This window comes from Cryptomeria japonica, unplaced genomic scaffold (genome assembly GCF_030272615.1).
Source record: "Cryptomeria japonica unplaced genomic scaffold, Sugi_1.0 HiC_scaffold_84, whole genome shotgun sequence".
Lineage (NCBI taxonomy): Eukaryota > Viridiplantae > Streptophyta > Pinopsida > Cupressales > Cupressaceae > Cryptomeria > Cryptomeria japonica.
In genome coordinates, this window is record NW_026728906.1 from 65788 (window position 1) to 86998 (window position 21211).

Consider the following 21211-nt stretch of genomic DNA (forward strand, 5'->3'; position numbering starts at 1 on the left):
TTGGTGTGCAATATGTACGCCGAATAGATGTGGAATGATTATTAAAAAAAATTGATCTATTTTTTCATATATTTGTGCAACACGTGAGATAAATTAGCAAACCATTTAGTAAATGATATTATTTATTCAACAAAGGTCTCAACATTTGAAAAAATTATAGATCCAAATCAACTATGCATCTACTTAAACGGACAAATGCAATCAAACAAAACCCTTAAACCGGGAATATAATCGAGTTCCATTACCAATATTCTTATGTTTTGTTTGAAATAGGGAGAGAAGGAGAGAGGGAGATATAGGGATATAAAGAGAGAGATAGAGGAGGAAGAGTGAGGGAAAGATAAAGGAGTGAGGAGATAGAGTTAGGCGATAAATATAGAGAGGAAGATAGAGATCGAGATTGATATAGATATGGAGAAGAATAGGGATATGGATATGAGAGGAAGAGATAAAGAGAGAGGAGAGAGAAATAGATAGAGATAGAAGAGATAAATATATAGAGAGGGGGAGAGAGAATGAGCGAGGGATAACTTTGAATCAATTGTGCATTCATTAATACAAACCAAACATAAGTGAAAGAAAACCTTTCAATCAAAAGATAATTGAACTCCATTACCAATAGGCTCATGTTATGTTTGCAATAGTGAGAGGGGAGAGATGAATAGATAAAGAGAGCGAGACATGTCTGGAGATAGGGTGACAGAGGAAGAGAGAGCTAGAGATGGGAATGAAGAGAGGGAGGTGGCAAAGAAATAGATGGTTAAAGAGAGTGAGACGTGCCTAGATAGAGTGAGAGAGGATGAAAAGGACAAATAAAGAGAGATATAGTTGTAGAGGGATAAGGAGAAATTAAGATAAAGATTAGGAGATAGAAACAGATAGAAAAGAAGAGATACAAAGATACAAAAGGGGAGAGAGAGAGAGAGGGAGGGAGGGATATTTTTGGGCCAATTTGTAATTCAAACTCGTTAATGAAGATGTTAACATAGGTTGACACCTAGTATGGTGGTTATACCTTTTGTAAATCTTTGAACCAATAGTAATAGTATTAACATAGTATTGAATTATTTGTAATTGCCATGTATAACCTCATTTTGTGTGTTTTGTCACGTATGCACTATCCTTTAGTGCATTATCCACTTATACTTCTCAGTACATAATACATCTGAGGAATTTTGTAGATAGAGTGGCAAGGGAAGAAGTTACATAGAAGTTGTATACTTCAACACTTCTCTTGTTTGTATTTATTTCTCACATTTGGGAGTCTTAAATTACACACTATAATTATTTTCTCGATATCCATACTTGCCTTGCTTTAGCTTTACAAACAACCTTATGACCACACATAATAAGGTCAAGTCATCCTAAAGCCCATACAACCTTGCATCCCTCTAATGACATGTGTGGTTAATAATCACATTCTAAACTGAATTAACAATAGCTTCGATTTTATGTCCAACGACCATTAAGTTTAATTTAATCTAAATTGTTCTATTGATCTAGATTCTCCTTTAAATAAGAATAATATTTAAGAAGTCATAAACATATAATTTAATATTAAATTTTTTAAATACATAATTAATTATTTTAATATTATAAACTTTTAAAAGCAATAAATATTAATAGATAAAAATTTCAAAATAAATTAAAACAAATTATTTTTAAAATTCAAAATATAATTTAAAAATAATAATATATAGAACTTTTTACATTTTTAAAAATACTAAAAAATCGAACTATTTCAACAATGAGGTTTAGACCAACCATGCACTACAATTTGCAATCAACAAATAACAAATGGTATGAGCACTAAGTAATTCATCATATATCTTCGCATTTCTCCATCATAATCAGTAAAATTCAATTAACTTTGAGAAGTAACAAGAACCCATGCAAAATGTAGAAAGACAGCACAAACATCCACCATATCTTCAACAAAACTTATGTATTAATTTCAACAAGTCTTGGAAACAATCTCTAGCTTCCTCCTCCTACTCTACTTTCTAACAGTTCTGCTCTACTCTATTATCCACCTATTAACCTTTAAAAATGAGAAGGCAAACCTTATATAGAAGTCTTGATACAAATGAATGTCCGAGATTGATTTGAATTTAATGGCCGAGATTTAACCATGAAACCCTAATTAGGGCTAGTTATAACAACAACCACTTTAACCAATGAGAAAACTACAACACTTTGGGCACATGTCCCTCTTTGAATGTGGATCAATGAGAAATGAGATTAGGTACATTGAATAATATTTGATGTAATGCCATATGTCACTTGCTCCTCCTTTGATGAGTTAGGTTCAATACACCTACAAGAACTGACTTGGCATCACTGAATTGGTCTATGATGATCAAGCACCACCTTAGCTTGCATGTCTCCCTAGCAATATGTCGACACTCAACATCATCCAATTGCTTGATGTGATGGTTCATATTCTCAAATTGCATCCTCTTGAAAATCAAGTTTCTAGCTTTGATTAACTCTTCTAAAACTATTTATAACATGTAATTTTTTTCATATCAGTTATCTTTTTCTTGAATAATATTTTAGGAGATTGACAAAATACCTAGGTTTACATTTATTATACTTTTAGTATTGTTATCTATTCTTTCATTGTGGTAGATGTAAAATGTTTCTATCATAATTTTGTGGGATACATATATGACTAATCCATTACAATACAAGGAACATTTTGGAGCACCAACAACAACTACGTATTTAGACTTTGTTAGTGTATCTGAATGTTCCTTCTAGATAAATTTTAGAGTTGATATTAGCTTGTTAGGATGTTGGTTTCTTGGGATTCTATGCCTGTGTGTGATGACATTTCATTATATTAATTAAAATATTTCTAATTGATAGAGTTTCTATTTTATTTATGATTTTAATATACATATTTATATAATTTATAAAAAACTTTTCAATAAAATATTTAATATATTTATAAAAATCTTTATCATAATAATGTATATTTAATTCAAATAAAAATTTCTATCTTAATTTGTTTTAAATTTAATGAAAAATAAATAAATAAGTATAAATTATTTTGTAATTTATGAAATAGGCTCATGACAATAACTGCATAGTTACTCTCTAGTTGGTATGATGTCAAAAAAATTAGATGCACGTAACATCATTTGGCTACCAGTTGGAGGAATTGTTGAAGAGATTGTATGGTTAATTAGTAACTTATATTTCATAAGTTTTATTTTTCAAAAAGCTTTGAATGAAACCTACACTAGATGTGTGTGCATGTAACCACCCAGATGATGGAACTTTACTACATTTTGTGTAGTATAATTCACGAAATGATACTTCATCATTAAAATATGTGAACAATTTTTAAAATAACCAAATTGGAAAGAGCATAAACAATACGGGGGCAAAAAGAACACAAAATATGCACTAGGAACTATTATTGTCTTCCTCCATAAAAGCCTCCACAAAAAAGTGCTTGTAATAGGAATAAATCTCTGGAAGCAATTATTCTCATCCAAAATTCATGTAACAAAGATTCATAGTTGACAAAGGATCTTTTCATCAGCAATGGAACAAGGGACACTATAGCCTAAAAAGGCAAACGTGACTACCAAAATAAAGTAAAACTAGATGAGGCCATGAGGCAAAACAAAATCTCCACATGCCCTCTAATGCTAGATAACTGGTCTAAGTGGTGCAAAACATGACCTTGAAGAACTCAAGTAACGGTAAAAAAAGGTTAAAAATTAGACCAAGAAGGAGTCTTGCGGCCTTGTAAATAGCCAAAATGACATTCATGCAAGGAAAAATTAATAGAGAAAGACAAAACAGTTTTATTCAAATTGTTCAAAATTCATGCAAAAATAGATAAGCAACATATGCAACTCTAAGATTGACCAAAAATTGATTTGATTTGACAATATTTATGTTAACAACAGCCAAGAGGGAAGAATGAGAGGGGGGTGAATCAGTCTTCACCGGAATAACAAACTTTACCGCAAAACACAGATTTGATAAACTGCAGTAATAAGACAGATAAGAAAATTAATAGCACAACACACAACACTAAGATTTTGATGCGCAAAACCCAGTTAAGCGAAAAACCATGGTGGGAACCTACCCACAGTAAGATGATACTCTACAATAGTATGTGAAAATATTACAATGAGGAATGCACATGCATTCAGGCACACTGCCTAGAGCTCACTGCTCAAATAATATTTGCTCGGAAGGCTACAACCCTTAGGGAAGTCTCACTGACTCGCAATAAGATTTGGACTACAATTCGAAAGAAATGAACGGAAAGAATAGCATCTCCAAATAGAATCTCACCACAAACTCAACATCGAAGGATACATCACATGTTCGCACACAAACCTCTCTCTGATAATGAAGACACAACATCAAACAACCAAATTACATGACTATATCACCTATATATATAATTTATCAACCTTGATAACAAGGTCGGCTAAACCCTCGACCCTCAATTAAAAAATTACATCACACGATACAAACACTGACCACCAGACCAATATAGTGGTTTACATAGCATAGCATGGTTCTAGGTCAAATTCCCAAACACATAACTCCACCGAAAATCACGCAAAGATCAATCGCAACACGCTACACCACCAGAAATGGTGCATAACACACAAATCATCACTGGTTGATAGAAACCACCAAAAACTCACACAACGATAAATACAGATTGCCAAAACAAATAGGACATAATTAAAAAAAATACCAGCAAGCACATTAGAATCATCCACAATAGCTGCACCAACACTACTTTTCAAATCTTCATCGGTCAACGTCTGAAAGCTAAAGAACACAACCAATCAACAACGGCCAGGAAGAAAGATAACTTGCGGAGAACCAAATCATGATTCAACTGAAATTAAGATACACAAGACCTTCCCAAGAAATATCCCAAAATCTCAGCACCAGATCTGATCACACCAAAATATACCAGAGGATATACCGAACTCTGCGAAACAGTGATCAACAAAGCATCGCTACAAACCGGATCAGAAAATCTTCCCAATCTGCAATCACCAGAGAAAATCATAGGAATATGTTGACATCAATGACCACAACATATCCTAGCATGACCAACAATATCCAACAATTTATGCCAAAACAACCACTTTATATCACTAGTTCAAATCAAATATCTATGCCAAAAGATCAGCCTATGCAAATTTTACCACACCAGAAAGTGCCAAAAAGCCAGCACACAAGGATCGGCTTTTTAATAAAATATCCCAAACCTTTACACATGCAGATTGACCATAGTAAAATAATTGATCGTCTTATTAAAATTGAAGACAAATCATCTTTTAGCTAATTAAGCGCTTCCACTATCCACACAATAATGTGTTCCTAAAAAATCGCCCTACAGTAGAGCTTCAAATTTGTCAACTTGGTCTCCATGATCAACAATTTAATAAAAAATATATATAATTTAAAATACACTAATCAACCATGAAATAAAATCTCCTATTTTTATTTTATTATTTATACGATGAATTTTATAAACTTCAATTCATCGGGATTTTTAAAATCACAGTAGAAACACCTTCGGATTATCATGTCCTCACAAGAACACAAAAATATTATGGCACAAATCCACATTCCTTTCAGATGCTCAACCTCAATCAAAACCTCTATAAATCTGCAGTCATAATTAAAATAAATTACAAACATGTGAGTACCAAAAAACTAGTGGAGCTCAAAAAAAGAAAATGCACAGATTGAGATGAATGATAAGCTCTTAATATCTTTGATCAACTTAGGGGTGATTAAAAATACATATCTAATACAGTTCCACCTATAATATCAGATGCTATCTAGAATCATGTAATGTTTCATGGATAAGATTAACATAACCAGGCATTATTCTAACAACTAACCATCTAGCAAACTTACATAGAAGAATATTCTAGTTAGAATATCATACACTAACAACACATAGCTTGAAAAATTGGCGTAGGCTATTTTGGGTTCATGGAGGTGCGAGAAAACGTTAATCTATAGTAAGTGAAATTGCTCAAACCCACAAAAAGGTCATTTGGAGCTCGTCGATTTTGCACAAGTCACGAGTTTTCTCTTGCACAAGTGTTTATCCTTTTGTAGACTACGGTCTTCTTCAGCATGGTTTTCTATGTGGTTTTCTTCTATTTTTTTGTGTGTGCCTGGTTTATTCGTGTGTGTACCTAATGTTCAGATTGCTTTGGAAAACCAGGTTATTTCCCCTGTTGGTGAACTTTTAACTAGCACATTTTTCAAGGACTAGTGCACCCAACACCCCTATTTTGCTAAAATAGGCTCAACTGTTGAGAGATGAAAGTGGACCTTGTAATTTGCATGAATCTAATTTGTTTTGTTGTCCCATCACAACAAAATGTTTCGAAAAGGTGTGAACTTCATATAAACACAACTCCCTTTCCCATTCTAGGAATCAATGTACTCAATATAGAAAACCAAAAAACCTAGTCAATCAAGCATTCAGGGAGCGAAACGATAAAGAAGTCCCAATTTGATTATTCAATCATTGAAATATATGCTATAGCAATTATGATCAAGTGTATTATGTAATTCGTACCTAAGATAAGGTGTCATCATTTCACCATTTATCATTTTCTTAGCCTCTTTTCTTGTGGGGGCATGCATCCTATCTCACCATTATCATTGTTGAAGAGAGAACACTAATACGCGGTTTGGATAAGGTAATCCCTTATATGAAATAACCATTTCTCCCAATTTTCTCTATCTACAGGTCCAAATCCGATAACAAGAAAGTTAAAGAAAAGTAGACCAGACATTAGCAGGCATCACAAAACATTGATTGAACGAAAACCCTAAGAACAGGGCACCCAGCAGTCATTGACCCATATTTTTAAGAGGCAAGTGATCAAATATTGTCGATTTCATTTTCGATCATCTCTCAATTTTCCCTCAACTTTAGACACGGATCTCCAACGTTTCTCTCTAGTACAATTAGCTTCATATTACAGTCCCAATTTCCTCTCTATGTCTCCATCTCAGATATGTCTTACTCTTTCTATATTTCATCTTGTATCTACTACATTCTATAAAACTTAGTCATTTTACCATTGTTAGACTAGTTCATCTATAGACACTTCACTGTCTCCATCTCATGCAACAAAAGGAACAGGAACCTAATTTCGTATCCCTTCCTTAAAGACAACAACTAGTCCTATTCTTATTACTAATTATGTTGTGTCAACTAAGATCTTCTAGCTTACATTGGTCAATCGTAGGATCTTGTTTCCTCCATTTCAAGGTTTACATTGATTTATGAGATGGTATGATTATATATGCTACATAAACCAACATTTTTTAAGGTATGATCCCATATTGTATTGGTATAAAATTGGTGGTACTGAAACCAACATTGATATAGAAAAAAATAGACATTTTTATTTCTAACGTGTTTCCATCTACATCTTTCACTTGTCTTGCAATTGTGTACATTCTCATGTAAATACCAACGATGTTATACTCGCGCCCTTTTATGCTTCATACCATAATGTGACTCCTCTAATTCCATAAGACCAGGAGTGCGCAAGGAGTGTAATGCTTCGTGTGGTTCATGTAACTAAACTCGGCTTCTATTTGTAGATATGAGCAAAGGTTGTGTTTTTATCACTTAAAATGTGCTTTATATGTTTTCTTAAATGCTCACATATACATACTGGTGGCATAAAATGAAAGTAAGCGTGTAGGACTCAATAGAATATAAAATAGTGACTAGTGATTTAGATCTTTCCTTGGTGTAACCCAATAAAAAATATTGAAAAGAATGGAGTTGTACCCTCATCTCTAGTATCAATTAAATGCAAGATTCACAAGCCAACTTCTCAATTTGAGTCTTAAATACAAAGTGGACATTACCTAGCACTTATGTAATTTCGTACAATATTGTATTCTTGTGGAAAGAGCTTGCTTAACAATATGCTCGAGTTCTACGCTCATTGACTACTTCTCTCCAATGACAAAACTTATGTTTCCATGAGTTGAAATCTAGAATCTCCATTTCCAAGTGTTGCACCATCTTATTACTCGACGTTTTTCTTCATCCAAATCTATTGATTGATATCTTCATTATTTTATAGTCTCTCTTTTCAATGTCTTCCCCCAAGCTAAACTATGCAACCAAATAGCGTTCACTTCCTTGTCAACCTCAATCAAAACCTAGAATAAAAAACATGCACCTAGCTATCAAATATGGAATAAAATGCATGCACTTGTCTAAAACAAATTAGCACTTCCCTAAATAAATCATGTAGAAAACTTTCTCCAATACCAACCGATCGATAATCAAATCGAATATTCCATTCTAATCTCACCATCGCTGATTTTTGTTCTCTTCACCTATGTGCCGATCCAATGCACTATGCTACTGATGTGAACATTCAGAAAGCCAAAATTGGTATCTTCTACATCTACACCTTCCACTTGTCTTGAAATTTTGTATGTGGTCAAATTTTGTGCCTACAATGTTATACATAATATTTCGCACCCCTTTGTGATTTATAACAATATGTCACCCCTGTAATACCACAAGACTATTTAATAAAGAGTATGTTGATTGAATAAGATTTATGTATTTGAAATATGCTTCTTTTTTGTTGTGAGCATGTACTATGTTTTTCACCAACTCAAGACATTATTGTTGCAGTTTCTTAAGAATTTGAGTATCTGCAGTAGTTGCATAGAATGAAAATGAGCAAGCTTCAAAGACATAGGTTATATAGACATCGAAGGCATGAAAGAAGAGGTCGTGAAGCTTTAGAATGAACTGATGTATGAAGCTCTATTTTATTAGATCATTTATAAATGCATGGGAAAAGTAGAAGATTATGATATTTGCAGATCTCACTGATAATGTATGAGTTATATCTATTATCTTATTCTTGATGGAAATGCGATTGCCAATTTCTCAATATGACGACACTTTTATCTTCTTCGTATCAATCAACAAATACCTTGAGATATTGGAAATTATATTCAAAATGCGCTTACAACTTACCTTAAAATGTGTTACAGCAAAGTGAAATTTTAATGTTGTCATCAAAGGGACAAAACGACATCAATATTTAATTTTCAATCTTTGGAATATGATGAGGACATACTGATGTCCAAAACAGATGCTATGAATGGCACAAGAGGACGCCAATAACCCTAAAATGATAGTTTTATTCAACGGTTAATTTTCAATCTTTGGAATATGATGAGGACATGCTGATGTCCAAAACAGATGCTATGAATGGCACAAGAGGACGCCAATAACCCTAAAATGATAGTTTTATTCAACGGTGAGAAAAAAGAATTGGGAAAGACGGTCTTCATTGGGAGACCTCTTGTTTGTTTTGTTTAGTATGCGAATTTCTTTTGAATGTAATTCACCAGTTCCTGGGTGATGCGGAAGGCCTTGCTCAAAACGGAATCGGGGAGAGGGGGATTCGCCGCAAACAGAGAATTGGCGATTGTCTGAACTCCGGGAAACTGGCTGCTCAATCCAGCTATGGCCACTGCATTTTCATGCCCCACATTCTGCTGGAAATGAACAAGTGCCTTTGGAAACACAAACACATCTCCCTTCTCCAAAGTTTTGCTGAAAAATTTGTTGCTGGTGTCAATGAAACCCACAAGAAGCTGGCCTTCCAGTAAAACAAGAACTTCGGTGGCTCTTGGGTGTGTGTGAGGAGGATTTATTCCACCCACTGCGTAGTCGATGCGGACCAACGATATTCCAAACGTATTGAGGCCTGGTATCTGTTTAACGTTCGCCATCGTTACGTTGGAGCCCACATCATTGTCGGTGTTCCCTGCCTGCCCAAGTCCCCGGAAGAAGAAATCGTTTGCTGAAACTTGCATTGGGTCTTTGCAAACGAACCCGTTCACCAAAACTGTTTAAAACAAGATCAAATCAATCTGTCTGTTAGTAACTCGACTCGTCTAATAAGCAAATCATTATCATTGTTTATGTATAAATATTCTCACTCACCGTTGCTTTCCTCATCTGCAACGCAGAAATCTTGCAAGGGATCCGGATCCCCTGCCATGACCCTGTCGCTGTAACAGCATATCAACAGAAAAAGTCCCAACGTGAAGTAAATCATGCGGTTAGCCATTGTAATAGAAACGCAGACACAAGAGATCAGGATATGAATGTCTATTACAAACCCATTACACGCTTTATATAGCCCAAACCATAACTCTCCGCAAAGACTAATTCATCTTGACTCCGTATATTTCACGGATCCTTCCAGAGTTGTTGCTCTTTTCCTTACGTCACACTAAGTCTTACTGCATGTGGTTGTCTCGCCTGCTACCGCAGATGTATTCTCACCATCCTTTCATTAACGTTGAAATTTTCTATCTTCTCCCTGCCCTGCTGCGTATGCCTATCTCAAGATCAACTTACCTCCTGCCTTACACGTATTCTCGCCATCGCCATCATTTTAGTAATGTGGAATTGTTTAGACTTAATTGGAACGGTGGGCTTCTTCAAAGGAAACAATATATAAATCTTTCTCCACCGTGGGAGAATCGGTATGAGAGGAAAGTTTCTTTCTTGGAGTTGGATATTGGCCTAAAGACTGTCCATGCTTTGTACCCTTTTTCAATGAGATTTTTATCTCTCGTCATTTAAATTAATTTATGTTATTCAATGTTTATTTCTCAGATTGTCTATGTTCTAGGACAGAAAAACATTGCTCAAAATAACTTATGTTCATTTACTTTACATTGAATGCGTTGATTAGAATATCTATTTCACATCCATCTACAATTTTGAAGTCAAGTAGGTGTATTACTTTTCTTTAGCAGTTTTGGAGACCTAAATTATAGGTTTAAGACAACATATGCAAACATAAGAACCAATTTATGGAGGATAAATGTATAAGAAGATAGATTTTGGAGAGGTATTCTACAAGAAAAAAAACTTTTTGGTGGTGTTGAGAATCCCATCTTGGAAGAGACCATGTTGTCCAAGGGATCTAGTATTTAGAATTATTTAAGATCGTTTTATTTTTCCAAACCCTAGAGGGTAGATGGGTAGCGGAAATAGAATCCGGTTTTGACATTACAATTCACTAGAATCCATCACCTCTATAAGATATAACCTTATTAAGACGTTGATGTCTGATTTTCAGAATGTCATGGGTGAGTAGTTTGAATGCATCTTGAACTACCTTGGGTCAAGGTACAACAGTGACTAAAAATCGTACCGCTTCCAATACTCATAACTATAATGAATGTAAACCGCGATATTTTAGAGAAAAGAGCCTTCATTCTCAAACTGTTGATGGGTGCGAAAACATTGCTCACGTTGCGTTGAGTGCGTTGCTTAGATTGTCTCTTTCACATCCATCTACAGTTGAACTCGGCCAAAATTTAATCTTTAGGTGAGTGTGTTGTTGTAAATGAAGTGCATTGTTGTAAATGAAGTAGGTGTCTTTTCTAGCAGTTTTGGAGATCAAAATTTTACCTTTAGGTGAGTGAATTCTCTTTAATAAAGTAGGTTTACTACTTTTTCTAATGTTTGAGATCTGTCTATTTCCATTTTTCGACACCAAAACTTTTCGTCCAGTTGACTGCATTGTCCTCTCGATTCTCCTTTTAACAAAGTACATACAGTTGATTTAGATGATTTATTTTTTATTATTTTTGTGAGATATATGTTTATTTAATATTTTTTTTAACTTAATGTTTTGATGAATTAGTTGTTTGGGGTAACTAAATAGGAAAATATAATATTAAAGATTATTTTTTTCCTCTTACTTCAATCAAATATATGAGAAAAGTATTTCATATTGATTAGACATTTCATTTTATTTATTTTTATTTATATTGATTGAATTTTCTTTTCTTTTATATCAAATAATATGACAATTATAAATAGTTTATAAAAAATATTCAATTTGAGAAGTAAAAAATGCGTTAAAAGTGATATATTGGGATGATTCTTGGTTGGGAAACGTTTAGTTCCATGATCCCTTGTTTACCTATCAAGAATTATCTTTTTACTCTCTTTGGATAAGGGTGGCTAACTAATGAACTTTTTACAATTAAGAAATCAAAGTGATCAACAATCGAATATAAGGAACAAATAGAGTGAGAGGGGGAATAAAATTCTACACCTGATCGATTCATGATTATAATAAGTGGTTCATATTATAGAAGAGCAAGTCAATAAAACAGTTTGGTCATATTTTACGCTAGTATAATCTCAGTTTTCTTGATAACTACTCGAGTACATTTTTTTTTAATATCTCTCATAGGTTTTACCTTGTCTTTCATACCACACTCACAATCTCCAATTCCCCATTGAGTTTCCACAAATGACTAATACGAAAGGTAAATCTACATCCATGTAAGAGCATGGACACCGGGAGTGATCTAATATTGGATGCAATTAAGTGAGGAATATTTTTTGAATGAATCCCTATACTTTTGGACCCTTTAATGACATGGTTTGCATAAGTAAGAAAATGTTTATTAATGTAGAGAGCATGGTTTTAGGTACTTTTCTATGTGGAGGTGATACAAATAGGCATGGGTAGCCTATGCGGTTACAGATGATTGTGGTTCTTCCATCAACGCTATTCTCTTTTTTATTGAATGATATGGTGTAATAGAAAAGTCAAGAATATACAACTAGCAATTGCACCTTGGTGTGCAATATGTACGCCGAATAGATGTGGAATGATTATTAAAAAAAATTGATCTATTTTTTCATATATTTGTGCAACACGTGAGATAAATTAGCAAACCATTTAGTAAATGATATTATTTATTCAACAAAGGTCTCAACATTTGAAAAAATTATAGATCCAAATCAACTATGCATCTACTTAAACGGACAAATGCAATCAAACAAAACCCTTAAACCGGGAATATAATCGAGTTCCATTACCAATATTCTTATGTTTTGTTTGAAATAGGGAGAGAAGGAGAGAGGGAGATATAGGGATATAAAGAGAGAGATAGAGGAGGAAGAGTGAGGGAAAGATAAAGGAGTGAGGAGATAGAGTTAGGCGATAAATATAGAGAGGAAGATAGAGATCGAGATTGATATAGATATGGAGAAGAATAGGGATATGGATATGAGAGGAAGAGATAAAGAGAGAGGAGAGAGAAATAGATAGAGATAGAAGAGATAAATATATAGAGAGGGGGAGAGAGAATGAGCGAGGGATAACTTTGAATCAATTGTGCATTCATTAATACAAACCAAACATAAGTGAAAGAAAACCTTTCAATCAAAAGATAATTGAACTCCATTACCAATAGGCTCATGTTATGTTTGCAATAGTGAGAGGGGAGAGATGAATAGATAAAGAGAGCGAGACATGTCTGGAGATAGGGTGACAGAGGAAGAGAGAGCTAGAGATGGGAATGAAGAGAGGGAGGTGGCAAAGAAATAGATGGTTAAAGAGAGTGAGACGTGCCTAGATAGAGTGAGAGAGGATGAAAAGGACAAATAAAGAGAGATATAGTTGTAGAGGGATAAGGAGAAATTAAGATAAAGATTAGGAGATAGAAACAGATAGAAAAGAAGAGATACAAAGATACAAAAGGGGAGAGAGAGAGAGAGGGAGGGAGGGATATTTTTGGGCCAATTTGTAATTCAAACTCGTTAATGAAGATGTTAACATAGGTTGACACCTAGTATGGTGGTTATACCTTTTGTAAATCTTTGAACCAATAGTAATAGTATTAACATAGTATTGAATTATTTGTAATTGCCATGTATAACCTCATTTTGTGTGTTTTGTCACGTATGCACTATCCTTTAGTGCATTATCCACTTATACTTCTCAGTACATAATACATCTGAGGAATTTTGTAGATAGAGTGGCAAGGGAAGAAGTTACATAGAAGTTGTATACTTCAACACTTCTCTTGTTTGTATTTATTTCTCACATTTGGGAGTCTTAAATTACACACTATAATTATTTTCTCGATATCCATACTTGCCTTGCTTTAGCTTTACAAACAACCTTATGACCACACATAATAAGGTCAAGTCATCCTAAAGCCCATACAACCTTGCATCCCTCTAATGACATGTGTGGTTAATAATCACATTCTAAACTGAATTAACAATAGCTTCGATTTTATGTCCAACGACCATTAAGTTTAATTTAATCTAAATTGTTCTATTGATCTAGATTCTCCTTTAAATAAGAATAATATTTAAGAAGTCATAAACATATAATTTAATATTAAATTTTTTAAATACATAATTAATTATTTTAATATTATAAACTTTTAAAAGCAATAAATATTAATAGATAAAAATTTCAAAATAAATTAAAACAAATTATTTTTAAAATTCAAAATATAATTTAAAAATAATAATATATAGAACTTTTTACATTTTTAAAAATACTAAAAAATCGAACTATTTCAACAATGAGGTTTAGACCAACCATGCACTACAATTTGCAATCAACAAATAACAAATGGTATGAGCACTAAGTAATTCATCATATATCTTCGCATTTCTCCATCATAATCAGTAAAATTCAATTAACTTTGAGAAGTAACAAGAACCCATGCAAAATGTAGAAAGACAGCACAAACATCCACCATATCTTCAACAAAACTTATGTATTAATTTCAACAAGTCTTGGAAACAATCTCTAGCTTCCTCCTCCTACTCTACTTTCTAACAGTTCTGCTCTACTCTATTATCCACCTATTAACCTTTAAAAATGAGAAGGCAAACCTTATATAGAAGTCTTGATACAAATGAATGTCCGAGATTGATTTGAATTTAATGGCCGAGATTTAACCATGAAACCCTAATTAGGGCTAGTTATAACAACAACCACTTTAACCAATGAGAAAACTACAACACTTTGGGCACATGTCCCTCTTTGAATGTGGATCAATGAGAAATGAGATTAGGTACATTGAATAATATTTGATGTAATGCCATATGTCACTTGCTCCTCCTTTGATGAGTTAGGTTCAATACACCTACAAGAACTGACTTGGCATCACTGAATTGGTCTATGATGATCAAGCACCACCTTAGCTTGCATGTCTCCCTAGCAATATGTCGACACTCAACATCATCCAATTGCTTGATGTGATGGTTCATATTCTCAAATTGCATCCTCTTGAAAATCAAGTTTCTAGCTTTGATTAACTCTTCTAAAACTATTTATAACATGTAATTTTTTTCATATCAGTTATCTTTTTCTTGAATAATATTTTAGGAGATTGACAAAATACCTAGGTTTACATTTATTATACTTTTAGTATTGTTATCTATTCTTTCATTGTGGTAGATGTAAAATGTTTCTATCATAATTTTGTGGGATACATATATGACTAATCCATTACAATACAAGGAACATTTTGGAGCACCAACAACAACTACGTATTTAGACTTTGTTAGTGTATCTGAATGTTCCTTCTAGATAAATTTTAGAGTTGATATTAGCTTGTTAGGATGTTGGTTTCTTGGGATTCTATGCCTGTGTGTGATGACATTTCATTATATTAATTAAAATATTTCTAATTGATAGAGTTTCTATTTTATTTATGATTTTAATATACATATTTATATAATTTATAAAAAACTTTTCAATAAAATATTTAATATATTTATAAAAATCTTTATCATAATAATGTATATTTAATTCAAATAAAAATTTCTATCTTAATTTGTTTTAAATTTAATGAAAAATAAATAAATAAGTATAAATTATTTTGTAATTTATGAAATAGGCTCATGACAATAACTGCATAGTTACTCTCTAGTTGGTATGATGTCAAAAAAATTAGATGCACGTAACATCATTTGGCTACCAGTTGGAGGAATTGTTGAAGAGATTGTATGGTTAATTAGTAACTTATATTTCATAAGTTTTATTTTTCAAAAAGCTTTGAATGAAACCTACACTAGATGTGTGTGCATGTAACCACCCAGATGATGGAACTTTACTACATTTTGTGTAGTATAATTCACGAAATGATACTTCATCATTAAAATATGTGAACAATTTTTAAAATAACCAAATTGGAAAGAGCATAAACAATACGGGGGCAAAAAGAACACAAAATATGCACTAGGAACTATTATTGTCTTCCTCCATAAAAGCCTCCACAAAAAAGTGCTTGTAATAGGAATAAATCTCTGGAAGCAATTATTCTCATCCAAAATTCATGTAACAAAGATTCATAGTTGACAAAGGATCTTTTCATCAGCAATGGAACAAGGGACACTATAGCCTAAAAAGGCAAACGTGACTACCAAAATAAAGTAAAACTAGATGAGGCCATGAGGCAAAACAAAATCTCCACATGCCCTCTAATGCTAGATAACTGGTCTAAGTGGTGCAAAACATGACCTTGAAGAACTCAAGTAACGGTAAAAAAAGGTTAAAAATTAGACCAAGAAGGAGTCTTGCGGCCTTGTAAATAGCCAAAATGACATTCATGCAAGGAAAAATTAATAGAGAAAGACAAAACAGTTTTATTCAAATTGTTCAAAATTCATGCAAAAATAGATAAGCAACATATGCAACTCTAAGATTGACCAAAAATTGATTTGATTTGACAATATTTATGTTAACAACAGCCAAGAGGGAAGAATGAGAGGGGGGTGAATCAGTCTTCACCGGAATAACAAAATTTACCGCAAAACACAGATTTGATAAACTGCAGTAATAAGACAGATAAGAAAATTAATAGCACAACACACAACACTAAGATTTTGATGCGCAAAACCCAGTTAAGCGAAAAACCATGGTGGGAACCTACCCACAGTAAGATGATACTCTACAATAGTATGTGAAAATATTACAATGAGGAATGCACATGCATTCAGGCACACTGCCTAGAGCTCACTGCTCAAATAATATTTGCTCGGAAGGCTACAACCCTTAGGGAAGTCTCACTGACTCGCAATAAGATTTGGACTACAATTCGAAAGAAATGAACGGAAAGAATAGCATCTCCAAATAGAATCTCACCACAAACTCAACATCGAAGGATACATCACATGTTCGCACACAAACCTCTCTCTGATAATGAAGACACAACATCAAACAACCAAATTACATGACTATATCACCTATATATATAATTTATCAACCTTGATAACAAGGTCGGCTAAACCCTCGACCCTCAATTAAAAAATTACATCACACGATACAAACACTGACCACCAGACCAATATAGTGGTTTACATAGCATAGCATGGTTCTAGGTCAAATTCCCAAACACATAACTCCACCGAAAATCATGCAAAGATCAATCGCAACACGCTACACCACCAGAAATGGTGCATAACACACAAATCATCACTGGTTGATAGAAACCACCAAAAACTCACACAACGATAAATACAGATTGCCAAAACAAATAGGACATAATTAAAAAAAATACCAGCAAGCACATTAGAATCATCCACAATAGCTGCACCAACACTACTTTTCAAATCTTCATCGGTCAACGTCTGAAAGCTAAAGAACACAACCAATCAACAACGGCCAGGAAGAAAGATAACTTGCGGAGAACCAAATCATGATTCAACTGAAATTAAGATACACAAGACCTTCCCAAGAAATATCCCAAAATCTCAGCACCAGATCTGATCACACCAAAATATACCAGAGGATATACCGAACTCTGCGAAACAGTGATCAACAAAGCATCGCTACAAACCGGATCAGAAAATCTTCCCAATCTGCAATCACCAGAGAAAATCATAGGAATATGTTGACATCAATGACCACAACATATCCTAGCATGACCAACAATATCCAACAATTTATGCCAAAACAACCACTTTATATCACTAGTTCAAATCAAATATCTATGCCAAAAGATCAGCCTATGCAAATTTTACCACACCAGAAAGTGCCAAAAAGCCAGCACACAAGGATCGGCTTTTTAATAAAATATCCCAAACCTTTACACATGCAGATTGACCATAGTAAAATAATTGATCGTCTTATTAAAATTGAAGACAAATCATCTTTTAGCTAATTAAGCGCTTCCACTATCCACACAATAATGTGTTCCTAAAAAATCGCCCTACAGTAGAGCTTCAAATTTGTCAACTTGGTCTCCATGATCAACAATTTAATAAAAAATATATATAATTTAAAATACACTAATCAACCATGAAATAAAATCTCCTATTTTTATTTTATTATTTATACGATGAATTTTATAAACTTCAATTCATCGGGATTTTTAAAATCACAGTAGAAACACCTTCGGATTATCATGTCCTCACAAGAACACAAAAATATTATGGCACAAATCCACATTCCTTTCAGATGCTCAACCTCAATCAAAACCTCTATAAATCTGCAGTCATAATTAAAATAAATTACAAACATGTGAGTACCAAAAAACTAGTGGAGCTCAAAAAAAGAAAATGCACAGATTGAGATGAATGATAAGCTCTTAATATCTTTGATCAACTTAGGGGTGATTAAAAATACATATCTAATACAGTTCCACCTATAATATCAGATGCTATCTAGAATCATGTAATGTTTCATGGATAAGATTAACATAACCAGGCATTATTCTAACAACTAACCATCTAGCAAACTTACATAGAAGAATATTCTAGTTAGAATATCATACACTAACAACACATAGCTTGAAAAATTGGCGTAGGCTATTTTGGGTTCATGGAGGTGCGAGCAAACGTTAATCTATAGTAAGTGAAATTGCTCAAACCCACAAAAAGGTCATTTGGAGCTCGTCGATTTTGCACAAGTCACGAGTTTTCTCTTGCACAAGTGTTTATCCTTTTGTAGACTACGGTCTTCTTCAGCATGGTTTTCTATGTGGTTTTCTTCTATTTTTTTGTGTGTGCCTGGTTTATTCGTGTGTGTACCTAATGTTCAGATTGCTTTGGAAAACCAGGTTATTTCCCCTGTTGGTGAACTTTTAACTAGCACATTTTTCAAGGACTAGTGCACCCAACACCCCTATTTTGCTAAAATAGGCTCAACTGTTGAGAGATGAAAGTGGACCTTGTAATTTGCATGAATCTAATTTGTTTTGTTGTCCCATCACAACAAAATGTTTCGAAAAGGTGTGAACTTCATATAAACACAACTCCCTTTCCCATTCTAGGAATCAATGTACTCAATATAGAAAACCAAAAAACCTAGTCAATCAAGCATTCAGGGAGCGAAACGATAAAGAAGTCCCAATTTGATTATTCAATCATTGAAATATATGCTATAGCAATTATGATCAAGTGTATTATGTAATTCGTACCTAAGATAAGGTGTCATCATTTCACCATTTATCATTTTCTTAGCCTCTTTTCTTGTGGGGGCATGCATCCTATCTCACCATTATCATTGTTGAAGAGAGAACACTAATACGCGGTTTGGATAAGGTAATCCCTTATATGAAATAACCATTTCTCCCAATTTTCTCTATCTACAGGTCCAAATCCGATAACAAGAAAGTTAAAGAAAAGTAGACCAGACATTAGCAGGCATCACAAAACATTGATTGAACGAAAACCCTAAGAACAGGGCACCCAGCAGTCATTGACCCATATTTTTAAGAGGCAAGTGATCAAATATTGTCGATTTCATTTTCGATCATCTCTCAATTTTCCCTCAACTTTAGACACGGATCTCCAACGTTTCTCTCTAGTACAATTAGCTTCATATTACAGTCCCAATTTCCTCTCTATGTCTCCATCTCAGATATGTCTTACTCTTTCTATATTTCATCTTGTATCTACTACATTCTATAAAACTTAGTCATTTTACCATTGTTAGACTAGTTCATCTATAGACACTTCACTGTCTCCATCTCATGCAACAAAAGGAACAGGAACCTAATTTCGTATCCCTTCCTTAAAGACAACAACTAGTCCTATTCTTATTACTAATTATGTTGTGTCAACTAAGATCTTCTAGCTTACATTGGTCAATCGTAGGATCTTGTTTCCTCCATTTCAAGGTTTACATTGATTTATGAGATGGTATGATTATATATGCTACATAAACCAACATTTTTTAAGGTATGATCCCATATTGTATTGGTATAAAATTGGTGGTACTGAAACCAACATTGATATAGAAAAAAATAGACATTTTTATTTCTAACGTGTTTCCATCTACATCTTTCACTTGTCTTGCAATTGTGTACATTCTCATGTAAATACCAATGATGTTATACTCGCGCCCTTTTATGCTTCATACCATAATGTGACTCCTCTAATTCCATAAGACCAGGAGTGCGCAAGGAGTGTAATGCTTCGTGTGGTTCATGTAACTAAACTCGGCTTCTATTTGTAGATATGAGCAAAGGTTGTGTTTTTATCACTTAAAATGTGCTTTATATGTTTTCTTAAATGCTCACATATACATACTGGTGGCATAAAATGAAAGTAAGCGTGTAGGACTCAATAGAATATAAAATAGTGACTAGTGATTTAGATCTTTCCTTGGTGTAACCCAATAAAAAATATTGAAAAGAATGGAGTTGTACCCTCATCTCTAGTATCAATTAAATGCAAGATTCACAAGCCAACTTCTCAATTTGAGTCTTAAATACAAAGTGGACATTACCTAGCACTTATGTAATTTCGTACAATATTGTATTCTTGTGGAAAGAGCTTGCTTAACAATATGCTCGAGTTCTACGCTCATTGACTAATTCTCTCCAATGACAAAACTTATGTTTCCATGAGTTGAAATCTAGAATCTCCATTTCCAAGTGTTGCACCATCTTATTACTCGACGTTTTTCTTCATCCAAATCTATTGATTGATATCTTCATTATTTTATAGTCTCTCTTTTCAATGTCTTCCCCCAAGCTAAACTATGCAACCAAATAGCGTTCACTTCCTTGTCAACCTCAATCAAAACCTAGAATAAAAAACATGCACCTAGCTATCAAATATGGAATAAAATACATGCACTTGTCTAAAACAAATTAGCACTTCCCTAAATAAATCATGTAGAAAACTTTCTCCAATACCAACCGATCGATAATCAAATCGAATATTCCATTCTAATCTCACCATCGCTGATTTTTGTTCTCTTCACTTATGTGCCGATCCAATGCACTATGCTACTGATGTGAACATTCAGAAAGCCAAAATTGGTATCTTCTACATCTACACCTTCCACTTGTCTTGAAATTTTGTATGTGGTCAAATTTTGTGCCTACAATGTTA

General features: G+C 33.5%; 1 protein-coding gene across 1 annotated transcript; it reads right to left on the bottom strand.

Annotated features, from left to right (window-relative positions):
* Nucleotides 1–9390: 9390 nt before the first annotated feature.
* On the bottom strand, nt 9391–10082 carry LOC131864361 (putative germin-like protein 2-2). Its single transcript, XM_059215205.1, has 2 exons — nt 10025–10082; nt 9391–9926 (listed from the first exon to the last, which is right to left on the bottom strand). Exons 1-2 carry the CDS (start codon nt 10080–10082, stop codon nt 9391–9393), a joined length of 594 nt encoding a protein of 197 aa, XP_059071188.1.
* Between the last annotated feature and the right edge of the window lie 11129 nt (nt 10083–21211).